General features: G+C 40.9%; 1 protein-coding gene across 1 annotated transcript in view; it reads right to left on the minus strand.

Moving 5' to 3' along the window:
- Window positions 1-9779: 9779 nt before the first annotated feature.
- CC2D2B (coiled-coil and C2 domain containing 2B) overlaps window positions 9780-25554 on the minus strand; it is a 91063-nt gene continuing 75288 nt past the window's right edge. The window contains exons 30-34 of the mRNA XM_026493744.2: window positions 25193-25327; window positions 24684-24806; window positions 13850-13908; window positions 11995-12172; window positions 9780-9968 (exon numbers count right to left, since the gene is read on the minus strand). Of these exons, the coding sequence (XP_026349529.2) occupies window positions 9780-9968; window positions 11995-12172; window positions 13850-13908; window positions 24684-24806; window positions 25193-25327 (684 nt within the window). The remainder of the gene's footprint in view (window positions 9969-11994; window positions 12173-13849; window positions 13909-24683; window positions 24807-25192; window positions 25328-25554) is intronic.

Here is a 25554-nt window from a genome sequence, read left to right on the forward strand (position 1 = left end):
TAATGGCAAGACAAGGAAAACTCAGAAGCAGAGGCTGGCAGAACTGAGCCTAGCCCAGCATTGTCCAGGGAGAGGCTGCTGAGGCCTATCTCAGTTGCAGGGTTTCCCTAGAGAGGAGATGAACACATCAGGCTAAAAGCTCCATGCCATTTATAATAGTGTTTAATAGTACCTACCTCCTTAGGTTCTAATTCACGTGCACTAAGCAACTTTATGACAATAATTTGGCATCCCAATAACTTAAATGTGCAGGGTCTAGTTAAGAACCCTTTCAGAAAAATAGGTCACAGACTGTAATCATCAGTGTAACAAGTAGGCTGACTCTCATGGTTTACTTTGAAGATATTATTCAGTGGGAGATACTTGTTCACAAAGAATTCTCAGATTTTCTGGATTTGCCTCCTATGATGAAAGGACCTTAATGCTCATTTTATAGATTTGTGTGTGTGTATATATACATATATATACACATACCTATATATATTTGCCCTAGAGTGTCTTAGATTATAAATCCCTAAAGTGTAAAACTCAGGTTTATTATGATTTCCTCATTAATTCCTTTGGGACAAGCTAGACACAATTAGGTATTTACTTAATTCCTAAATGAAGTCTGGTTTCATAGAGTTAATATTCTAATAGGGAGAGAGAAATACAATAAGTGAGCAACAACAAAAAGTCACATGGTGACAAGTGCTGTGAAGAAAAATAAACAGAAATAGAGAATAGAAAGTGACAGTGAGCAGACATTATTTATGATAAGGTGAGGTGTGCAGAGGCCTGAGAGAAGTGAGGGAGCATGCAGATATCTGGTGGCTGAGTGTTCCGGGCAGAGGGAACGGCAAATTCAACGGCCCTAAGTAGAAGGCATGTTTGGAATGAACATGGAGGTCAGTGTCTGCCTGGAGTGAAGAGATAGGAAACACTTGGAAGTCTTGGAAGCAGCAGCCAGCCTGCAAAGGTATGAAAGGATGGAAGTAAAAAAAAGAACTTCTACACAATGAGCAGAGTAGGCAACTTGCAAAGGGTCCATTGTGCCTGCTGCATAAGGCACAAAATGGATTAGGGAAAAGATGAGGGTAGGACCAGATTCTCTGGAAAGCTTTTAAAACTCACAAACTTTAGATGGTGAGAAGCAACTGATGTTAAATTAATTTTTTTTAAATGAATGCATGCAAAAGGTAATACATTCAAAGAGAAAACTGTATACAGTGACTAGCAAATCTCCCTCTCTCCTCTAATTTTAGTTCTTCCTACAGGCAACATTAATACCATTTTCCTTTGTACCCTTCCAGGGATATCCAGGTACTTAAAACCATGCATATACATAATGTATGCCCCATTTTGTGCACAAGCGATCGCACTTTACACTCTCTGTTGTGTGTCTCGTTTTTTCATACAATATATTCTGGTGAACATTCAATAATAGAACATCCAGGATTTCTTTCAATGGCTACATTGTAATCCACTGAATGCAAAGGACTGGAAGCCAGAATCCCTGGGCTCTGGTTCTCAGTTCTTTTTTTTTTTTTTTTTAAAGATTTTATTTATTTATTTGACAGAGATAGAGACAGCCAGCGAGAGAGGGAACACAAGCAGGGGGAGTGGGAGAGGAAGAAGCAGGCTCATAGCAGAAGAGCCTGATGTGGGGCTCGATCCCATAACGCCGGGATCACGCCCTGAGCCGAAGGCAGACGCTTAACCGCTGTGCCACCCAGGCGCCCCTGGTTCTCAGTTCTTGATTTATCGCTTCCAATTAGAGTGCTGGTATTTTATCTCCTCTGAGACTCAGGTTCCTATCTATAAAGTGAACTAGATAATGGCTGAGATTGCTTCTGACTCTAACATTTTAGGTTCTTTGCTCTTGCCATACATGTGACAAAGTCTTCTGTAGGGAAAGAGACCCAACACTAGCCATAAAGCTCTAATCATTATCCAGTTTTAAAGGTTTTAAATTTAAAGTGTATCTTGGATATTCATGTCTGTACACCCACTAAGAAGTCAAATATTTCTAAAAGGTAACCATTCCTTGTTCCACTCCCTCCTCACTCCCAATTCCCATTCCAAAAGGTAACTAACCACTTGATCTCTTTTAGCTATTTTTCATAGTGTTTGCTACCATCTTTCAAACTGTCATGTTTATATTATGATTTCAGTTTGTCATTTTTAGATATATTTACATATGGTCCTGGAAAATAAAGATTAAGATGCCATATGTTACCTTTCACACACATATTTCCCCCTTCCTCATCTCCCCAATATATAATTTTAAGATATTTTTGGTTACATCCACTTTCAGTTGCTTTCATTGTTATGACTACACAAACATTGTTCACTGTTGAGCCACGTGGTGTCCTATAATTATACTTTCCGTTTCGTTTTCCTGGACTTTTTTTCCTTAGCTTTCTTCAAGCCTGTATCTTAAGTTTTCTACATCCTCCAATAGCTCTGTAAAATGTGTCCATTCAGCTTTCAAAAGTCAGACCTTCAGATAACTTATTAGTTTTATCTTTCTGCTCTTGATTTATCCACCTGGATCCATCTACCCTGATACTCCAGTTCCAATATTGATGGCTTCTCTCTAGAGCTCCCTTTAGCTGCCTATCCTGGGATAGATTCCTGTTCCCAGGATCTCATGTCATTCTTTTCCTTGGTTTACATACTCCAGTAGCTTTCTGAGAAAGGGTACTTGGGAGGCAAATCTTTGAGACGCAATCTATCTGAAAATGTCCATAATCTCCCCTCATTCTTGGTTGTTTGCCTAGATATGAAATTCTAACCTGGAAACCACTTCCCCTCATGATTTTGAATTCATACTTTAATTAATGCCTTCTAGCCCTCTCTCTCTCTCTTTTTTTTAAGATTTTATTTATTTATTTGACAGAGAGAGACAGCCAGAGAGAGAGGGAACACAAGCAGGGGGACTGGGAGAGGAAGAAGCAGACTTCCGGCGGAGGAGCCTGATGTGGGGCTCAATCCCAGAACACCGGGATCACGCCCTGAGCCAAAGGCAGACGCTTAACAACTGAGCCACACAGGCGCCCCTAACCCTCTCTTTTTCTGCCAAAGGAATAGGGAGATGGTGTTAGACTGGCTGATAATGTTTTGGAGGCTACATGGAAAAGCAGCCTAGAAGACTGTCCTCACTGTAAACAGACTTTCACATGATTTCTCTGTTCTTAGTAGAACCCCTTTCTCCTTCCTACAGTTCAACCTCTTTAGAATATAAGCTTTCGGATTTTTAGTGTTGGTAAGTAGAGTTGTCTGGCTACAAAGAGTGAGGAGGGAGATCTTACAGTTTAGTCATTTCTTTTAAAGACTTTTAACCAATCATCCTATTTTTAATTCACCTCGTATCTCTACCTCTGCCTCCATCTTTAAAGCGTCATAGGTCCTGGGGTGTCTGAGTGGCTCAGTCGGTTAAGCGTCTGGCTTTGGCTCTGGTCATGATCTCAGGGTCCATGCATGGACTCCTGTGTTGGGCTCCCCGCTCAGTGGGGAGTCTGCTTCTCCCTCTACCGCACCCCCGCCCCCCCGGCTTGCGTTCTCTCTTTCTCTCAAATAAATAAAATCTTTAAAAGAAAGATATCACAAGGCCTGAGTTTTTTGAGGTTCTTGTTGACTTTGAAAAGTCCCAACATCCCTGAATCTATAGGCACTTTATTTTCAGCTTCCTCTGGTCTGGTAAATTGGTTATCATGGGTCTATCTACTTTCTAGTTTTTAAGGTTTTATTCGTTCTTGTGGTCCACTTGAGAGGGAGTAGAATAAGTGTTCAATCTGCTATATTTAATTTGAAGTTGAATTAATTATTTCCAGTAAAAGTCTTATATTTCGTTCTTGACTTTTGATATTTCAGAAGTATGTTTCATAACTACAGGTCTGTTGGTTCTACTTCCAAAATATATCTTGAATTGATCTACTACTGTATTAGGTTTGCCAAGACTGCCATAACAAACTACCAGAAATTGAGTGGCTCAAAACTACAGAGATTCATTCTATCACTGTTCTGGAAGCTAGAAGTCTGAAATAAGGTTGTCAGTAGGCTCCTCTGAAAGCTCTAGGAAAGGATCCTTCCTTGCCTCTTCCTAGCTTGTGGTGGCTCCTGGCAATCCTTGGTTCTCCCTGGCTTGTAACTACATCATTCCAATCTCTGCCTTCCTCTTCATGGGACCTCCTCCTCTGTATCTGTGTCCTCTCCTCTTCTCGAAAGGATAGTAATCATTGGATTTAGTGCCCACCCTAATCCAGGATGACCTCGTCTTAATTATATCTTTATATATATATATATATACATATATATATAAAATGTATATGTATATATGTATATGTATATATGTATATGTATATATATATATATACATATACACACACACACACGCACAGAGGAGGAAGGGTAAAGAAATCTATATGGTGGTGATAGTTCTACAATCTCCTTAAAGTGGTATATTTTAAGTAGACTGTGAAAAGTTAAGTATGTATTGTACAATCCCTAGAGAATCCTTTAAAAATATATAAAAAGATGTAGCAAAAAATACATACATTAAAATGAAATAATAAGAAATGCTCAGATAACCTAATAAAGTAGCAAAGAAAAAATAGTGGAACAAAAACAGAGGAAAAATGGAATACAAATGATAAAATGGTAGACCTAAGTCCAAACATAAATAATAACATTAAGTGTAGGGGCGCCTGGGTGGCACAGTGGTTGAGCGTCTGCCTTCGGCTCAGGGCGTGATCCCGGCGTTATGGGATCGAGCCCCACATCAGGCTCTTCCGCTATGAGCCTGCTTCTTCCTCTCCCACTCCCCCTGCTTATGTTCCCTCTCTCACTGGCTGTCTCTATCTCTGTCGAATAAATAAATAAAATCTTTAAAAAAAAAAAAATAACATTAAGTGTAAATGGTCTAAATATGCCAGTTAAAAAAGAGATTGTCAGAAGGTTTAAAAAAGATAACCCAACTATATGCTATTTATAAAAAACTCACTTCCAATAAAGTTATATAGGTACATTAGAAATAAAAAGATGAAAAAAATATATATATATATATACCAAGTAAACAGGAATCCAAAGAGAGCTGAGCTATATAAACATCAGACAAAATAGACTTCAGAGCAAAGAAAATTAGTAAGGATAAAGAGGGACATTACACAATGATAAAAGGGTTAAATAACCAGGAAGACATAAATCCTAAATGTATGTGCATTTAACAACGGAGCTTCAAAATACATGAAGCAAAACCTGACAGAACTCAAAGAAACAACAGTCAAACCCATAATTACAATTGGCAACTTAAATACACCTCTCTCAGTAACTGACAGAACTAGTTGATAGAAAAACAGCAAGGGTATAGAAAAACTAAACAACACTTTGACCAACTGGATGAAAAGATATTCTTATCAACAAGAGAATGGTTGAATATACCCTAATATATTCACAACAAAGGCCACCACATACTACACAATTCCAGGGATCCTTGCACATAAATTATGAGTTGTGTGGTGCATGAACTGCTTAAGAGTATGTAGTTGTTCTGCCCAGACTTCAGAATACTATGGATCCTTTAAGAAATAGGAATTCGTTCATTTGGAGGTATTTCTACTATTTTCGAAGGAGAAAAGCAACATACAGAAAAGCATACATAATATGGTCTCATTTTTGTAAAACAAACAGGAACATACACACACAAATGTACATACGTATATTTGAGAATGATGGTAAGTGGAAGGATGCATACTTGGTTGGTAAGCAGGTGAGTGAGGTGAATAATGTGGATGGAGAAGGGGAGAGAACAGTGGGATAGGGACCCAAGTGAAAGAAAGAAAGAGAAAAAGGAAAAGAAAAAATACGCTGCACTTAAAAAATATGATCACATTTACGCACTTACATAAAATAATATCTGTAGAAGTAATTTTAAAAGTAGTCTTAAATATGAAAAAGAAAAATATTTTACTCACTTAACACCTTTCGATGATATGTTATTGTCCTTGAAATAAAATCTGAATTCCTTACCATGACTGACATGATCTGATTTTTGTCTACCTCTCCAACTTTATTTGCCTCTAGTGTCCCCTCCTTGTGTAAATCTCTTTCCGGACTCAAGGCCTGTGCAACTGCAGTTTTCCCTGCCTGATACGCTTTTGCTATAGGTTTGCACTACTGGTTTCCTCTCATCTGTGGAAGCCGCAGATGCCTATCCAATAAGCCACCCTCGCCTTCTTCCTTACCAATAGAACACTGATTTTATTGGGACAGCAAAATCTCCTTTACAATACTTGACCTCCCAGCTTGCCCTGTATCTAGGAGTGATACAGTTCTGGTTGATGGGAGATAAGTGGAAGTTACTAGGCATGGCCTCCTGGGAAGCTTTTTAAAAGATCTACACCAGCTGCGTCCTTTACCTCCCCCTTCTGCAGTTTCTTGCCATGGAAACCGTTGTGAGGCTAAAGCAAAGGTTCTCAAGGTGTGGTCCTCAGATCAGCAGTCCCAGCAGCACCTGGGAGCTTGTTATAAATGCAAATCACTGGGCCCCACAGATCCACTGAATCAGAAACTCTGAGGGTAGGGCCCAGCAACTGGTGTCAACTGCTGTTCAGGTGAGTCTTCAGCATGTTGAAGTTTGAGGGCCACGGACCTAGTGGACACAAGCCTCCTTAGAAGATGACTGAGACCAGGGCACCTATGACATCACAGATATTGCATCAGACCGGGACTGCCTCCTCCGGTCTTGGCAGTTACGCGAAAAAGTAATCCCTATTTGGTTAAGCTACTACGATTAGGTTTCTGTTCCATGAACTGAATGCAACTGTAGTTGATAAATCATCTTCTAAATCTTGGCTCTAACATTGTCTCTCTAGAGAGGACTTCCTTAACTACTCTGCTTATACCCCCTACCCCCACCAAAGTCCCTCTCTATCATGCCATCCTGTTTATTGTTTTTATAGCACTCGGTATACACTGAAATGATCTCACTTACTTATTGTTTATTTGCTTATGGTCCATTTCCCCTGAGGAATGTAAGCTTCACAGGGGCAGGACCTTCGTCTTTTCACTGCTGTACTCTGGCACATACTGAAGTGTCTGGTACATAATGGATGCCTCATTATTATTTGTGGAATGATTTAAAGAACTTTAGATGTTACATTTAAAATCATGTATTTTTAAGTTAAAAATAGAACTACCCTGCAAGTCAGCAATCACACTACTGGGTTTTTACCCAAAGAATACAAAAATACTAATTGAAAGGGATACATGAACCCCTATGTTTATAGCAGTACTATATACAATAGCCAAGATATGGAAGCAGCTTGATGAATAGATAAAGAAGATGTGGTAGATATATGTACAATGGAATATTTATTATACAGCCATAAAAAAAGAATGAAATCTTGCCATTTGCAACAACATGGATGGAGCTAGAGAGTATAATGCCAAGTAAAATATGTCAGAGAAAAACAAATACCATATGATTTCATTCATGTGTAGAATTTAAGGAAAAAAACAAATGAACAAACAGGAGGGAGGAATGGAGAGAGAGAAAGCCAAGAAACAGACTCTTAACTATAGAGAACAAACTGATGGTTAGCAGAGGGGAGGTAAATGAGGGGATGGGTTAAATAGGTGATGGGGATTAAGGAGGGCACTTGTCATGATGAGCACAGGGTGATGGATGGAATTGCTGAATCACTATACTGTACACCTGAAACTTACCAGTGTAACCCTGTATGTTAACTGGAATTAAAAACTTAAAAATAGGGTGCCTGGGTGGCTCAGTCGTTAAGCGTCTGCCTTCGGCTCAGGACGTGATCCCAGAGTCCTGGGATCGAGCCCCACATCAGGCTCCTCCGCTGGGAGCCTGCTTCTTCCTCTCCCACTCCCCCTGCTTGTATTCCCTCTCTCGCGGGCTGTCTCTCTCTGTCAAATAAATAAATAAAATCTTTAAAAAAATAAAATAAAAATAAAAACTTAAAAATAAAATCGTGTATTTTTAAAGTAGACAAATGAAAATAAGTGGTTCATTACAGTTTCAGAATTTTAAGGAAAAAATTTTAGTTGAGAAATCCATACACCTGTAAAAAAGAAATGTATATGATACAGAAGGGTCCTCTATGCATGCCTATGAACACTTTCTACCTTACTCATAAGTGGCCTATCAATTTGAAAACCATAAACAACTAGCAAAATACTTATGTAAATATTGAAGGTGTCACAGAAATTAACTGCATGAGTTCAGTATTTTTTTGGTAATTTCTTGTCTTTGCATTAACAACATTTTTTTTGTAATTTCTTGTCTTTCCATTGACAACATTTTGTGCTACCCAATCAATGTGGGAGACTTGTTAGTAACAAAACTTCATGTAGCATTTAAACACAAACATTCAAATAAGAAAAAAATTCTAATTAATTTTCATATGCGTGCCAGAGAACACACACAATTAGGTTTTAACCTTGAAGAGAAAGCATTCTCTTCACCCACATCCCTACTATTTTACTCTTCTAGTAATCTCAAGTTTGGTCCAACACAAACATCACTGCAAATAAATGAGGTCTTCTCTGGCGTCAGCCCATGCTGGTGCACTGCAGGAGCGAATTCAGGTTGAGGATTCCCCAGCAACAAACGTGGGGTCTCTGCTTGTGAAAGGGAACCCAGAAGCTCCAGCACTCCTGCACTGGGAGACAGAAGTTTACTTTCTCCTGTTTTTACCTCCTATAAAAGTATTCTCATCAACCTCTGGAAATCCTTTGGTTTTTCTAAAATAAGTTGTTCTGTAACAGTTAAGTAAAGTGTATATATATATTTTTTAACGAAGCACAGAACAATTAAATAGAAGAAAGCACAGTGCTTCTGACTCAGATCCCTGTCCACTCTTTCTCGAGGCTCCTAGGATCCAGATGGGCCTCCTTGGAGCCACAACTGGGAAAGGAAAGTAGCAGAAAAGTGCCAGAGGCAGAATGGCAGGCTGTTTACTAAAGGGAAAAGGAGCCTTGAGATTTGGTAAGACCATGTTCTCCCTTTCTCACAGAATCAGGAAAGCATATCAGACAGAGTTTCTTGAGAGACCCTTCCAAATATTTGGAGCTGAAAGAACTTCAGGTCAGTAACATCCCAAGTGAAAACTCTGAGGAAGCCCCCAGAAGCTGCCCTCAGCCCTCAGCCCAAAGTGGCAGATTTTCCTTTTACTTCACTAGTGCAATAATCTTTTATCTTATGAGAGGCAATGACCTCATGTCTGTACTTGAATTCCTTCCACCTGGAATGGCAACAGAACCAGCATCAAAAGTGCCAAGCTCGTTGTAAGGCAGGGTTCTCACTCTTAACGGGTCATCAGAATGATCTGGGGGTCCTTGTTTACAATAAAGTGGGTTCTGGAGCTCCACTCCCAGAGGCTCTGATTCAGTAGGTCTTAGGTGGGATGTAGGAATCTGCATTTTCAACAAGCCTCCCCAGGTGATTTGATGGAGCTGGTGTGAGGCCTACAACTTGAGTAATACTGGCTTCAAAGGGAGGGGCCAGAATCACTTCTTTCCCATAATAAGCCCTACTGTAGACAGTGACCCAAGGCCACCAGACTGCCCAAAGTGTTCTCCTTGAAGAGGTCTCCATCCTCAAAGGGTCAGGGAGTGAGTCTCCATGGTGCCCAACTCTATAAAGAACCAAAACTTGGGTTCACACTTGGCTGGACTTGAGGATAAGTAGTAAAGTCCTATGTACCAGAAAAGTCTTCATTGCTCTGGGCGAGGGGCCCATAACACATTTTTTTTTCCTTTTCTCCTCTTCCTTTTCACTGATGTCGAGCTAAGGAAGCCAAATAGACCCACACAGATAATATGTTGTTTGGGTACGGGTGAATGTATACAGCTAGAGCAAATTCTGTCTGGGGAAATTCAGAAGAATGAATTCCAGTTCGATACACAGCATCAATAATTGACTGTACATCAGTGTATGGCATCTGGATAGGAAACCCTGTGACCTAGACAAAAGACAGAAGAACATGTAAACCTGTGCTACAATTATGTAGAATGGTAGTCATAAAATAATAGTTATTTTATAGGTGCTTATGATGGTCTAGGAATAGTACTAAATGCTTCACGTACGTATTTAATCCTCAAACAACCTTATGAAGTAAGTTCTACTATAGTTTCCACTTTCCGCAGAGAGAGGAGCAGAGCCAGAGCTGAGAGCAGAGCCTGCACACTCAACACTCCACATACTTGCACTGTTTCTAGACTAGCAAACCGACAATGAAAAGATTACTTGGTCCTACAAATGAGGTATTTAAGTGAGCATTATGGGAGAATTTATTTAACATTGATTCAGTTCATATTCTTTTTTTTTTTTAAGATTTTATTTATTTATTTGAGAGAGAGAGAGAGAGTACAAGTGGGGTGAAGGTCAGAGGGAGAAGCAGATTCCCCACTGAGCAGGAGCCTGATGTAGGGCTCGATCCCAGGAGTCCAGGATCACGACCTGAGCCGAAGGCAGACGCTTAACCGACTAAGCCACCCAGGCACTCTTAGTTCATGTTTCTTAAGTGAGAACCATGTGACAGGATTAAAGGATTATGGTACATGGTCCTACATAACATTATCTATTTAATAATACACAGGCAACAATCATACACCTCTTTAAAACCTTAGATTACTTACTTCAGGAGGCTTTTCTTGCTCCTCAAATCTGTTCACGTGTCCTTCCCGGGTGGTTGCAATAGGATGCTATCCTCTCCTAACTTACTTAATAAAATATATTGCAATCATATGTTTTCTGGTCTGTCTCCTTAGCCTATAGTCTCTGTGAATGCACAAGATTGTATCTGTCTTGTTTATGGTCATAACCCCAGTGCCTAACACAATGCCTGGCACATAGAATACAAATAATATTTAACATTTGCTAAACACTTGCTGAGTGCTGGGTGCTGTGGTTAATCCTCACCATAACCACAAACCAGATAACTATTTTTATCCCTGTTTATCTTGCCCAATGGGTGGAAAGTATAGAGAAGTTAGGTAATTTGGTCAAAGCTGGAGAGTGGTTGAACCAGGTTTTGAATCCAAGCCAACAGGATTCAGCTCAAGTTTATGATTGTGTGTTATTAAATAGATAATTTTACAAAGAAATTCAAAGTTTTAAACCTTGGCTTATATGCTTTGCTTATCTGTTTACCCCTAATTCTATTTTTTTAAATGCAAAACAAAACAACTTCCTCCCTATTCATGAATAAATAGCACCTGCAGATACACACCCCCTCCCCCCGCCGGCCAGGCTAAGTACTAAACTCCCAACAAATTCCTTCCTTTCTTCTCTCAATGGGTTTCACTAGGAGATATCTCCTAGTCTATGGGATGGTAGGGGGAAAGAATCTCACTCTTGGGATGCTGGGGCTTTCAAAAACCCACTGGACCAGTTCATAGGGAAGAGTCAATGAGAGGATGCCCAGAGCTGGAGGTAGATAGGGGAAAAGAAGGAGGACCCTAGCAATATACCAAATGCCTACCATGTTTGGTTATGAACTTGTTGAGTTTGAGATGCCTTTTAACCACCCAGGATGATGCCACATGTGTTGGTAAATTATAAGAGAGGAGGTCAGGAGAGAAGTCCAGGTTGGGTACATAAATTTGGAGTATTTTGCATATAAAAGATATTAAAGCTTGCCTGGAGCCTTGCCCAGAACCAAGGACAGGGAATGTATTCTATCACTACCACTGGAAGTAGTAATTGCAGGTGATTTCCTTTTGGTCATCTCTTTCCAGAGGTTGTGGTTTATATAACATATAACATATGACTAATTCCAAGAAAATGTCATGCAGTGTGGTCATGGTAATAGTTGTTCAGTATATTTGAAATTTCTTAGTCTATAAATACATGTATTTTAATACCATATCATCTATCATCTAGGATCAAGATAAAAAACATTTCAGGGATATTTAAGGTTACTATTACCTAGTAATGAACAACACAGATAAAACAAATGTTATTAATGCACTAAATCATATACATACCCAATAAAATTGTAGTAGCCTTTCAAATTCACTCTCTTCTTCAGGGGAAACAAAGCTTCCAGAGCCAAGTTCTAGTTTAGGAAGGATTTCTCGCAAAATATAAGTACATTGTCGATTCCAACGTGTCGGCTGTTTAGGTCGCCACTCCATCATTTTACATTTCAGAGTCCTTTCAATCCTAACATAAGAATGCAAAGATTAGTTCATGATAAATTACAATTCGTTTAATAAATGTGATAAGAGTTTTGGCGCTTTACTCAAGTATGAGAATGATATTTTTTTGATTTTGAATGAACCAGTCCTCTATGGCTAAGTATTTCTGCCATCATTCACATTACTTAAGTTGGGGAGAAACAGGCTCTTGCTTGGCTTGGGAAAGCAAGAAGCTTCTGGGGTAGCTAACAACGAGATCTCAAGGGCACAGCTCCTTTCCAGTTACCTGTGTGTAGGCAGCTGCCTATTGGGTGTGATGTGACAACCGTCTACTCACTGGTCACTGAACTGACATCCGCATTCTCCAGGACCCACCCCTGCCATAAAACATTGTGTTTCTAAGAAACTGCATTCACAAAAGTTCAGATATCTGGTCTGGGTAGTGTTAGCAGGAATGGATTTATTTGATCAGTTAATTCAGCAAGCAGAGTCGGAAGGAAATAGGCATGGACAATAAGCATGATGATCAGGTTCCCTACTAGAATGTACACTCTGTACAGGCAGGGATTTGTGCCTGTGTATTCAGCCCCAGAACAGGGCCTGCTGGTAGACTGATCCAGGGACAGTGCAGGTTGGTTGACGGGGCCCACTTGGGAAGCCTCATTCCTGCAGAATCAGTGTGTGCTTAAAAAAAAAAAAAAAGGCCACTGGGAGTGTCCTCTTGGCTAAGCCTGTAGTGTAATCGAGCAGTTTGGAGTTTGCGGTCCCAGCAGTGGCTGAGCCTCAGAAGCGCCACTAGGGCTTTATCATCATATTTTACCTCTAGATATCGATTCGACAGGTCTGGTCTGGGACCCTGGCATCTTATTTTTAAATAGTTCTAGAAGTGATTCTGATTAAAAAAAATAACAGAAGCTGGGAATCGTTTCTCTACTCCATTTCTTCCCTTTTTTGTTAAGAATTGGGAAAAAAGGAAGGGAATAAGAGGTGGGAGTTGTGTGCTAGTGAGAGAAGAGACTAGCAAAATTATGTTCTGTCATGCTTTGTTTTGATCAGTTGGAAGCAGCTTATGTGGCAGCCTCCTCTGTCAGCATGAGTCACTGGAGGCAGTAAGATCAAGAAGCTTCTGACACATTTGGAGTAAGAGTAAGGCTTGCTGCAAAGTTTGTGACTTTGACAAACTTGCTCAACTTGACTGAATAACTCCTTAGGGCACGTGTGTGTGTGTGTGTGTGTGTGTGTGTGTAAGGGAAGGGGGGAGTGCCGGGGGTGGGGGTAAGACAGTATTGATGTTACCACCCAACTTGGATGTTTTTTCCATACTCCAAGTGGTGGGCCATTTACCTTCATGTCCTTTCAAGAAGTATTAGCTACCATGCTATTATTTTACTTTAATGTTAACAGGTGTCTGTGCCAACAACTTCCCAACAGCAGCCCCACAATGTTTCCAGAAGCAACCATTTTTTTACCTAGATGGTCTTTTTAAGGAATGTTCTGGAATGGCAGAGGGGCTGTTTTTTGATGCACAGACTAAAAGACAGCTGACTCAGTGGAAGAAACTATTATAAACTCAATTTCCTGCTTCTATTGCTGAATCGAATAGGTGTTCTGAGAGACTGGGTTAGAGGACTGAAAGGTGGAAAAAGGACTGAAAGATTCAGGAGAAAACATGGTAACCATAAGATACAAATAAAGGTGATACCTGTTCTTTAGATCTTCTATCATGCTTTTATTAGTCTCACAATAAATTATTTCTTCAGGCTGAAATATGTAGACAATTGAAAGTTAGAAAAGATTCTAGGGAGACGACCTTTACATCAAAGTCACCCCTGGAGTGCTAATTATAACAGGGAGAACCCGAACCACTTTCATGTGGCAAAATCACCCCACTACAGAGGCGCAAAGGTAAAACACAGATCACAGTGCCGCCTTTTAGTACTACTTTACCAGAGCACGGGATGAGGAAAGGATTTACAAAGTTATTTTTGCTGCGTAAGACAGATCTGCTGCCCACATTCATTTACGCAAGCAAGCATTTGACAGGTTTTTCGATGATACCAGATAATCTTTGGCAGCTGCTTTAGTCTCTTCCACTTATTACCTGGGGTCTTGGTGAAGTTACCACATCTTTGAAACAGGGACAATAATAGTATTTACTTCCCTAGGGTCTTGTGAAGATTTTGAAATAAAGTAATACATGCAAAGCCTGGCACATATTGTTCAATAAAATCAGGTATTACTTTTACTACTACTCTGTTAACATGGTTTATCATTTTCCTTCTTTGAGTACCCTTTTCTTTCAGCTCCCAGGAGCTGGGTCTTTGTGCGCACGCGCGTGTGTGTGTGTGTGTGTGTGTGTGTGTGTTCCATTTCAGTCTCCTCTGTCTCCAAGCTGTCGCTCCAGACACTGTGAAAACAGCAGAGAGCAATGCTGTGCCACATTCTCCCATGTTCCCTTCCCTGTCTGGCAGGATTTGCTGCGAGGAGAAAGGACTCTGTAAGTCTACCACCCAAACCAGCCCTCCCCGCCCCATCTCACAGGGCTCACGTGCACAAGAAGGAGGGGCTGGGTTTAGACAGTTTTACCTTGGACATTCCTGAACTGAGAAATAGAGACAGCTGTAGAGACAGGGACATGAGTGGAAGGAGGGTTGTGCAAAAAGAAGGCAACAGTTCTCAGGCCTCTAGGTGCTGGAATATCTCAGGAGTGATTGAGAAGATGCAGTCTGTCATGTGGTGATCTGAGCCAGTGGTTCTTGAAGTGTGCCCCCTCCCCCCACCAGCAACCTCATACCCGGGAACCTGTTAGAGATACAGCTTCTCAGTCCCCACGTGGGACCGAGTCAGAAACTCCGAGGGCAAGGCCAAGCACTCCGTGTTTCATTCAGCAAGCCCTCCAAGGTTCTGGTGCCCGCCATGGATAGATGTGAGAACAGTCCCAGGCACAAGGAGTTTCCCCACACCAGATGGGAGGCACTGGAGAAAGGGAACCGAGAACTCCAGCGTCACGTTGCAGGGCCACCAGCTATCCCAGACAGGACAGGTACACCGAATGCCTTTATTGCTGTCACCAGCCACTGTCCAACCCTCCAACACCTCCACTCCCCTCCCCTACCCCCTCTCTCCAGCAGGTAACTCCTGTGCATTAGTGAGGCCACCTTCAGACCTGAAAAAGAGGCCCGCGTTTTGTTAACTAAGTAAGTTTATGAGGTATTAGTCCACTTTCCTTTTTTGGCAAAGGCCCCTTTCTTTCAGGGAATTCATATCTTTTAAAACTTCAAGAGGATTTCCCTGTTAACTTCATCTCTGAGTACCACATGCTCATCTTACACACTCAAATTTGTGTTCACAATTGTGATAAAGTTCACAATTTTGGGATGTGTGTGGCAAGACAGAAGATTGAGGGCCATCAACCACAGGAAACAAATCAGTAGAGATGCAAGTCAAATGCAATTCTGAATTTTCTATTTATAGATCAACTTGACAAAAGATTTCATTTCTTTTTTTTTTTATTATGTTAGTCACCATACAGTACATCCCTAGTTTTCGATGTAAAGTTCCATGATTCATTAGTTGCGTATAACACCCAGTGCACCATGCAATACGTGCACTCCTTAATACCCATCACCAGTCTATCCCATTCCCCCACCCCCCTCCCCTCTGAAGCCCTCAGTTTCTTTCCCAGAGTCCATAGTCTCTCATGGTTCATTCCCCCTTCTGTTTACCCCCCTTTCTTCTTCCCCTTCTTCTCCTACGAATCTTCCTACTTCTTATGTTCCATAAATGAGTTATGGAAATCATTTCTACACTCAGGCAGAGTGGCATTTAAAAACTACGATTGTGATCATGGCAGACTTGTCTTAGTGCTGTTGACTTCTGACTGTCCTGAGGACAAAGGGCCATGTCCTTAGCAGGACTCCGCTCACCCCTGAGCTCGTCTTGCTTGCTCCCTGGCAACAGCCAAGCTGGCCTTGCAGCTGCTCCACAGGTCCCTCCAAGCCCCACACATCTTCATGCCTGCTGTGCCCTCTCTCTGCTGTGCGGTTCTCCATCCTGATTTTCCTCTTGGCCAGCTCCTGCTCACCTTCCTCACTTTGTCAGTCATCCCTTTTTCCCAGGAAGCCCCAACAACTGTCCTTCTCCTCAGGTCCTCCTCCTGCGTGCTCCCAAAGCACACTCATTTCTTCTGTAATCACATTTACCACTCTGTCCTGCAAGGGCTTCCTTCCTTCTCTTTGCTCCTTGAGAACACAAGCCCCGGGAATACTGAGACATGTCTCTTCCTTGTGGTACCCATGCCTGACATAGCACTGGCTCAGAGCAAGCATGCAAAAAACAGTCACTAAACGCCTAATAGAATGATTAATGGTAAACAAAAAACCTCATCTCTAAATACACTGTTCTCCTCTCTAGGAGGCAGCATCAGTCACAACTTTGGGAGGGGAAGAGCAAGGCATGGCCTGTGGATGCTGAAAGTGTTTGCTCAGAAGAGATAAGCACATTTCCCCTTCTTTAAAATGACTTTACAAACAGGAAATATTAAAAAAATATATATGCCTGCATCACGTGGAGAATGTTTAGAAGAATACACAAGTTACTACTAAGAGTGGTTATTTCTTAGAGACTGGGAAAAAGACACTGAAGAGGAGGGACATTCTTTATACAGTTTGGTACTGTTTGATCCCTTCCCTGCAACCGCCATGTATTCTTTTTGGTGTTGTCAAATGCCTCAAATACACAGACAAGCGTTAAGAGTAATATAATGGAGGGGAGTTAAGCTGGCGGAGGAGTAGGGGACCCCTTTTTCAGCCGGTCCCCTGAGTCGAGTTGGATAGGTACCAGACCAGCCTGAACATCCACGGAATCAGCCTGAGACACAGGAAGCTACATCTGGATCTCTACAAATGAACATCTCCAGCGCTGAGTATTGAGGTACGAAGCGGGGAGCCATGAAACCGCTCACAGATATCGGAAGATAAACGGAAGGGGGAGGGAGCCACCGCCTTCGGGCGCCGGGAAGCGGCAGCCACCTGCACGGGGGAGTGGGCGGACTCGCGGACAGCACCCATAAGAGAACGGACTGAGACCGTGAGCCAGGGAACGCGCGCCTCCAGACTGAAAACCGGAGGTCCCGTGCGCTCACTGGAACCAGACTAAGACCGGGAGCTCTGGAGCACGTGGGGCGGCTGGCAGCTGGCGGTGTTAGAAACACAAAGGACAGAGAAGCGCCAGCCCAGGAAGTGAGGGCAGGGACGCCGGGTGTGGGGCGCACATCCCAGGACGCTGCAGGGTTGAGCAGCACCAATGGAAACAGAGTTAATGTGGCCAGAACATCAGTGGAGAACGGTCCGTGATCCCTCTGTTCTGAGACAGAGGCTGAGATTCGGCCACTGCTGCTCTGACTCTCAGAAGAGGCACAGCAGACCGCCAGGAAAAGCCACCAGAGAACAAAAGCCTGGAAATACCAGCTCACATTGTGCCTGTCCCCATCCCCCCTCGCAGGGGACACGGAGACTCTACCCAAACAGGGTTGCCTGAGTATCGGCGTGGCAGGCTCCTCCCCTAGAAGGCAGGCTGAAAAATCAAGAATCCCACATCCCTAAGATCCCTATAAAACAAGGGCACATGGCCTGGGTCCCGGTCAATAATTTGGGCTCTGGACAACCCCACAACCTCTCCTCATCAGAATGACGAGAAGGAGAAATCCCCCCCAGCAAAGAAAAGACAATGAGTCTGTGGCCTCTGCCACAGAACTAATGGATATGGATATAACCAAATTATCAGAAATGGAATTCAGAGTAACAATGATCAAGATGATGTGTAGACTTGAAAAAAGTATTAACGAAAATGTTAATGAGAATATAGAATCTCTAAGGGCGGAAATGACAGCGAATCTGGAAGAAATTAAAAATTCCATGAGCCAAATGCAGTCAAAACTAGAGGCTCTGACGGCCAGGGTGAATGAGGCAGAAGAACGTATCAGCGAATTGGAGGATGGGTTAGTAGAAGAAAAAGCTAAAATAGAATCTGGGCTCAAAAAAATCCACGCTCAGGAATGTAGGTTGCGGGAGATTACTGACTCAATGAAATGTTCCAGTGTCAGAATCATCGGCATCCCTGAGGGGGTGGAGAAAAACAGAGGTCTAGAAGAGATATTTGAACAAATTGTAGCTGAAAACTTCCCTAATCTAGCAAGGAAAACAAACATTCGTGTCCAAGAGGCAGAGAGGACCCCTCCCAAGCTCAACCACGACAAACCTACACCACATCATGTCATAGCGCAATTCTCAAATATTAGATCCAAGGATACAGTATTGAAAGCGGCCAGGGCAAAGAAATTTCTCACGTACCAAGGCAAAGGTATCAGAATTACGTCAGACCTGTCTACACAGAACTGGAATGAGAGAAAGGGTTGGGGGGGCATTTTTAAAGCTCTTTCAGAGAAAAACATGCAGCCAAGGATCCTTTATCCAGCAAGGCTGTCATTCAGAATTGATGGAGAAATAAAGACCTTCCAGAATTGCCAGTCATTGACCAATTTCGTAACCACGAAACCAGCCCTACAGGAGATATAAAGGGGGGGTTCTATAAAAGTAAAAAGGCCCCAAGAGTGATACAGAATTTATAGAAACAAAGACTTTACTGGCAACATGGCATCATTAAAATCATCTCTCTCAATAATCAGTCTCAATGTAAATGGCCTAAATGCTCCCATAATGCCACAGGGTTGCAGATTGGATAAAAAGACATGACCCATCCATTTGCTGTCTACAAGAGACTCATTTTGAACCCAAAGATGCATTCAGACTGAAAGCAAAGGGATGGAATACCATCTTTCACGCCAATGGACCTCAAAAGAAAGCTGGGGTAGCAATTCTCATATCAGACAGATTGGATTTTAAACTAAAGACTACAGTTAGAGACACAGAAGGGCACTATATTATTCTTAAAGGATGTATCCAACAAGTGGATATGACAATTATAAATATATATGCCCCCAACAGGGGAGCAGCAAGATATACAAGCCAACTCTTAACCACAAAAAAAGAGACATATAGATAAAAATACACTAATAGTAGGGGACCTCAACACTCCACTATCAGCAATAGACAGATCACCTAAGCAAGATATCAGCAAAGAAACAAGAGCTTTGAATGCCATACTCGATGAGTTGGACCTCATAGATATATATAGAACACTACACCCCAGAACCAAAGAATACTCATTCTATTCTAATGCCCATGGAACATTCTCAAGAATAGACCATGTTCTGGGACACAAAACAGGTCTCAACCGATACCAAAAGACTGAAATTATTCCCTGCATATTCTCAGACCACAACGCTCTGAAATTGGAACTCAACCACAAGGAAAAATTTGGAAGACACTCAAACACTTGGAGACTAAGAACCATCCTGCTCAGGAATGATTCGATAAACCAGGAAATCAAAAATCAATTTAAACAATTTATGGAGACCAACGAGAATGAAAACACAACGGTCCAAAACCTATGGGATACTGCAAAGGCAGTCCTAAGGGGGAAATACATAGCCATCCAAGCCTCACTCAAAAGAATAGAAAAATCTAAAATGCAGTTTTTATATTCTCACCTCAAGAAGCTGGAACGGCAACAGAGGGACAGGCCTAATCCACGCACGAGGAAGCTGTTGAGCAAGATTAGAGCAGAAATCAATGAATTAGAAACCAGGAGTACAGTAGAGCAGATCAACAGAACTAGAAGCTGGTTCTTTGAGAGAATCAATAAAATTGACAGACCACTGGCAAGACTTATCCAAAAGAATAGAGAAAGGACCCAAATTAATAAAATTATGAATGAAAAAGGAGAGGTCACAACCAACACCAATGAAATTGGAAGGATTATTAGAAACTTTTATCAATAGCTTTATGCCAATAAATTAAGCAATCTGGAAGAGATGAGGCCTTCCTGGAAACCTATAAACTACCAAGACTGAAACAGGAAGAAATTGATTTTTTGAACAGGCCAATTAATTATGAAGAGTTTGAGTCAGTGATAAACAACCTTCCAAAAAACAAAACTCCAGGCCTGGATGGTTTTCCTGGGGAATTCTACCAAACATTCAAAGAAGAAATAATACCTATTCTCCTAAAGCTATTTCAAAAAATAGAAACAGAAGGAAAGCTACCAAACTCATTCTATGAGGCCAATATTACCTTGATCCCCAAACCAGGCAAAGACCCCATCAAAAAGGAGAATTACAGACCAATTTCCCTAATGAATATGGATGCCAAAATCCTCAACAAGATCCTGGCTAATAGAATCCAACAGTACATTAAAAGGATTATCCATCATGACCAAGTGGGATTCATCCCTGGGATGCAAGGGTGGTTCAACATTCGCAAATCTATCAGTGTCTTAGATTTTATCCAGAAAGAAAAATTCAAAAATCATATGATTCTCTCAATAGATACAGAAAAAGCATTTGACAAAATACAGCATCCTTTCCTGATTAAAACCCTTCAGAGTGTAGGGATAGAGGGTACATTCCTCAATCTCATAAAAACCATCTATGAAAAGCCTACAGCAAATATCATTCTCAATGGGGAAAAGCTGGAAGCCTTTCCCTTAAGATCAGGAACACGACAAGGATGCCCACTCTCGCCACTATTATTCAACATAGTACTAGAAGTCCTTGCAACAGCAATCAGACGACAAAAAGGGATAAAAGGTATCCAAACTGGCAAAGAAGAAGTCAAAATGTCTCTCTTCGCAGATGACATGATACTCTATATGGAAAAACCCAAAAGAATCCACTCCCAAACTATTAGAAGTTATAGAGCAATTCAGTAATGTGGCGGGATACAAAATCAATGCTCAGAAATCAGTTGCATTTCTATACACGAACAATGAGACTGAAGAAAGAGAAATTAGGGAATCCATCCCATTTACAATAGCACCAAAAACCATATGTTACCTTGGAATTAACTTAACCAGAGACGTAAAGGACCTATATTCTAGAAACTACAAATCACTCTTGAAAGACACTGAAGAAGACACAAAAAGATGGAAAAATATTCCATGCTCATGGATCGGAAGAATTAACATAGTTAAAATGTCCATGTTACCCAGAGCAATCTACACTTTCAGTGCTATCCCGATCAAAATACCTATGACATTTTTCAAGGAACTGGAACAAACAGTCCTTAAATTTGTATTTAAGGCCAGAAAAGGCCCGAATCGCCAAGGAACTGTTGAAAAGGAAAAACAAAGCTGGGGGCATCACAATGCCGGATTTCGAGCCGTACTACAAAGCTGTGATCACAAAGACAGCATGGTACTGGCACAAAAACAGACACATAGACCAATGGAACAGAATAGAGAACCCAGAAATGGACCCTCAGCTCTTTGGGCAACTAATCTTTGATAAAGCAGGAAAAAACATCCAGTGGAAAAAAGACAGTCTCGTCAATAAATGGTGCTGGGAAAATTGGACAGCTACATGCAAAAGAATGAAACTTGACCACTCTCTCACACCATACACAAAGATAAACTCCAAATGGATGAAAGACCTCGATGTGAGACAGGAATCCATCAAAATCGTAGAGGAGAACATAGGCAGCAACCTCTACGACATCGGCCACAGCAACCTTTTTCATGACACATCTCCAAAGGCAAGAGAAACAAAAGATAAAATGAACTTGTGGGACTTCATCAAGATGAAAAGCTTCTGCAAGGAAACAGTCAAAAAAACTAAGAGGCAGCCCACGGAATGGGAGAAAATATTTGCGAATGATGCTACAGATAAAAGACTGGTATCCAAGATCTACAAAGAACTTCTCAAACTCAATAAGCGAGAAACAAATAAACAAATCTTAAAACGGGCAGAAGATATGAACAGACACTTTTCCAATGATGACATACAAATGGCTAACAGACACATGAAAAAATGTTCAAAATCATTAGCCATCAGGGAAATTCAAATCAAAACCACACTAAGATACCACCTTACGCCAGTTAGAATGGCAAAAATTGACAAGGCAAGAAACAACAATTGCTGGAGAGGATATGGAGAAAGGGGATCCCTCCTACGTTGTTGGTGGGAATGCAAGTTGGTACAGCCACTCTGGAAAACAGTGTGGAGGTCCCTTAAAAAGTTAAAAATTGAGCTACCCTATGAGCCAGCCATTGCACTACTGGGTATTTACCCCAAAGATACAGACGTAGTGAAGAGAAGGGCCATATGCACCCCAATGTTCATAGCAGCATTGTCCACAATAGCTAAATCGTGGAAGGAACCAAGATGCCCTTCAACAGATGACTGGATTAAGAAGTTGTGGTCCATATATACAATGGAATATTACTCAGCTATCAAAAAGAACGAGTTTTCAACATTTGCTGCAACATGGACGGCACTGGAGGAGATAATGCTAAGTGAAATAAGTCAAGCAGAGAAAGACAATTATCATATGATTTCTCTCATCTATGGAACATAAGAACTAGGATGATCGGTAGGGGAAGAAAGGGATAAAGAAAGGGGGGGTAATCAGAAGGGGGAATGAAGCATGAGAGACTATGGACTCTGAGAAACAAACTGAGGGCTTCAGAGGGGAGGGGGGTAGGGGAATGGGATAGACTGGTGATGGGTATTAAGGAGGGCATGTATTGCATGGTGCACTGGGTGTTATACGCAACTAATGAATCGTCGAACTTTACATCAGAAACCAGGGATGTACTGTATGGTGACTAACATAATATAATAAAAAAACATTAAAATAAAAAAATAAAATAAAATAAAAATAAAAAAAATTAAAAAAAGTAATATAATGAACATACTACCGCTTAGCTATATCTAATATTTTCGCATTCTTCCATATCTGTTTTAGATTTTTTAAAAAGAAGTAAAATATTATAGACAGACTTGAAGTACTTTGTATGCTGCCCCCGATCTCATTCTGTCTCTTGTCTCGAAAGGTAACCTTTAACCTAAATTTGGTATTTATCATTCTTATGAATTTTTACATTACATCAAACTTTATATAAGTGATTTTGTACTCTGTGTCATTTCACGTATTCTTTATTTTGCTTAACATTACTTATTAGATATTCATTCATGTTGATGTGCATGGCTCTAGATCAGTCATTCTCAATCTCGGCTGTACACTGGAGTCACCTGGGGAGCTTTAAATAATACAGGTGTGCGAGTTCTACCCTCAGAGATTCTGATGTAATGGACATACAGTCCAAATTGAGAACTAGTGTAATATGGTTCTTTTTTTTTTTTTTTTTTTACTATATAGAAGATTTCATTGTATGATTACTTCATAACTTATGTATTCTTTCTCTGGTGGATGAATTCTTTCTTTCCTTCTTTCTTTCTTTTCTTTTTCTTTTTTGCTGTTTCAAGCAGTTCTATAATGAACATTCTATACTTGTCTCCCTGTGCATGCTCCTTTACCGTATGTACTTAGAAGCTGAATTGGTGGATCAAAGTTTGAGCATCTTCAGCTTTATCAGATATCATCATATTGCTTTCCAAAGTATTTATAGCAATTTACCCTCCCACCATTTCTCTGCTTCTTTGCCAACACTTGGTATGATCACACTTAAATTTTTTTTGTCAATCTCATACACGTGAAGTAGTGTTTTATTGTTTTAAATTGTATTTCTCTGATTGTGAGATTGAGCATTCAAGTTTCTGCTTCTATGAATTGTTTTCTGCCTGTTTTTCTACTTTTTTTTTTCTCACTTTCTCTGGGCTCGTAGCTCTTAGTTTATGGATTTTGCAATTGCCTGCACCCTGCGTACCATGGCCCTCAATCCAGAAACAGCCACTGAAGTGAAATTTGGGGTGCCATCACAAAGTGACACTGAGTACATCACAGATCCACTGGCTGAGCCATCTGGTCATTAGGTTGTTCTTGACCTCAGGGTTGTGCTTCCACCTCCTGCCTCCTATGCCCCTCTGTCTGCAGCTTTTCTTCCCCATCTGCTTTCAAGAGTAGTGAAGTAGGGGGCCCCATCACAACCCTTGGCTCCAAAAAGTGAGACCGGCTCTGGTTCCCTGGATTTCATGAACCATTTTCAGACCTTGCTGCTATTGCTTGTTCAGCCCTACTCACTGCTAGTGTTTCTGTCCTGTTTCTATTCCATGAGAAAATCGTAATGGTTTGGAGCCCAGATAAGCCTTCTATTTTTCAATTTTTATATTTTACCATTCCCATGGATGTGGAGCAGAAGGGCTACATCAAAGTAAACTTACTACACCATCTTAACATTATATTTTCAGTTTCAGAACATCTAAAATTTTTTACTTTAAAATCTAAATTCACATTTAAGATGATACCTTCTTCTCAACTCCTCTTTTCTGCAAATACAGGAGTATGATCAGAGTAGCCCAAACTCAGGCTGGGATGGCAAAGAAAACTAGATTTTATTAATATTGCCAAGTAAATCAACATGCAAACAGCTATGTAAACATAACAAGAGCTGGCATGACTGGTAAAGATTAGAACCAATGGTAACTTTCATACAGATATACCTGGAAAAATAAAATTTACCTGTATGGTATGTGCTTTTGTCCCTTGGAAATTTTTTGGAAGCAACTGTTTCCAGAAACCTTCCTTTGAATAGTCAAAACGTACAGCCATTGGTGTATTATTTTGTTGAATATTAAACCAGACCTATTAAAACATTAACATAAAATCAGTACAGTCACATGGGAGCACAAAGCCCCTACTTGGTTAGGATGAAGCGAAATTTTACAGTCCTACTACCAGCTGAAGTGGTAGAAGCCAAAGGAGGTTCTGAGGTAGGAGGTGAAGAGATTCTAGGGGTTTGTGAACATTAGACTGATTACTGGTTCTCAATCTTGGAGGTGCCACAGAATCACCCGAGGAAATTTATGCATAAAAGATTTCCCTGGCCCCATGTCCAGGGATTCTAATTGAACATCTGTAGCCTCCTCAAAGTTTTCCACACAATTCTAATGTAGAGCTGGGGTTGAAGACCACTGTTCGACTCTTGAGGAGATAATTCAAAATAAGAAATCCCCCCCCCATATACTTACATTTCCATCATCAAACAAACAGTCTACACTTTGTAAGGGACAAAATGGGTCGAACTGCTTATGACATTGCCCAGTTAATGGATTCCAAAGCAAATATTCATCAGTTTCTTGAGTTAATACATAAGCCACTTGCCCCTATACGAGGAAAAAGAGTTAAAGTCATGTTTGGTGGGTGGTTGATTTAACTCATTTTTGTATGTAGAAATTATAATGTAAGTATGTGATATCTTTGATTTCTAAAAGTCTTTTTTAGGGTCTTCAAAGTCTTTTTGAAAAGCAAAAAGGCCAAAGCTCCAGAAATCCTCAAGCCCAGGGTAGCATGAAGATTCAAATTAGAGAACTTTTGAGCTGGTGCTGCCATG

The sequence above is a fragment of the Ursus arctos genome, unplaced genomic scaffold (genome assembly GCF_023065955.2).
Source record: "Ursus arctos isolate Adak ecotype North America unplaced genomic scaffold, UrsArc2.0 scaffold_7, whole genome shotgun sequence".
Taxonomy (NCBI): Eukaryota; Metazoa; Chordata; class Mammalia; order Carnivora; family Ursidae; genus Ursus; species Ursus arctos.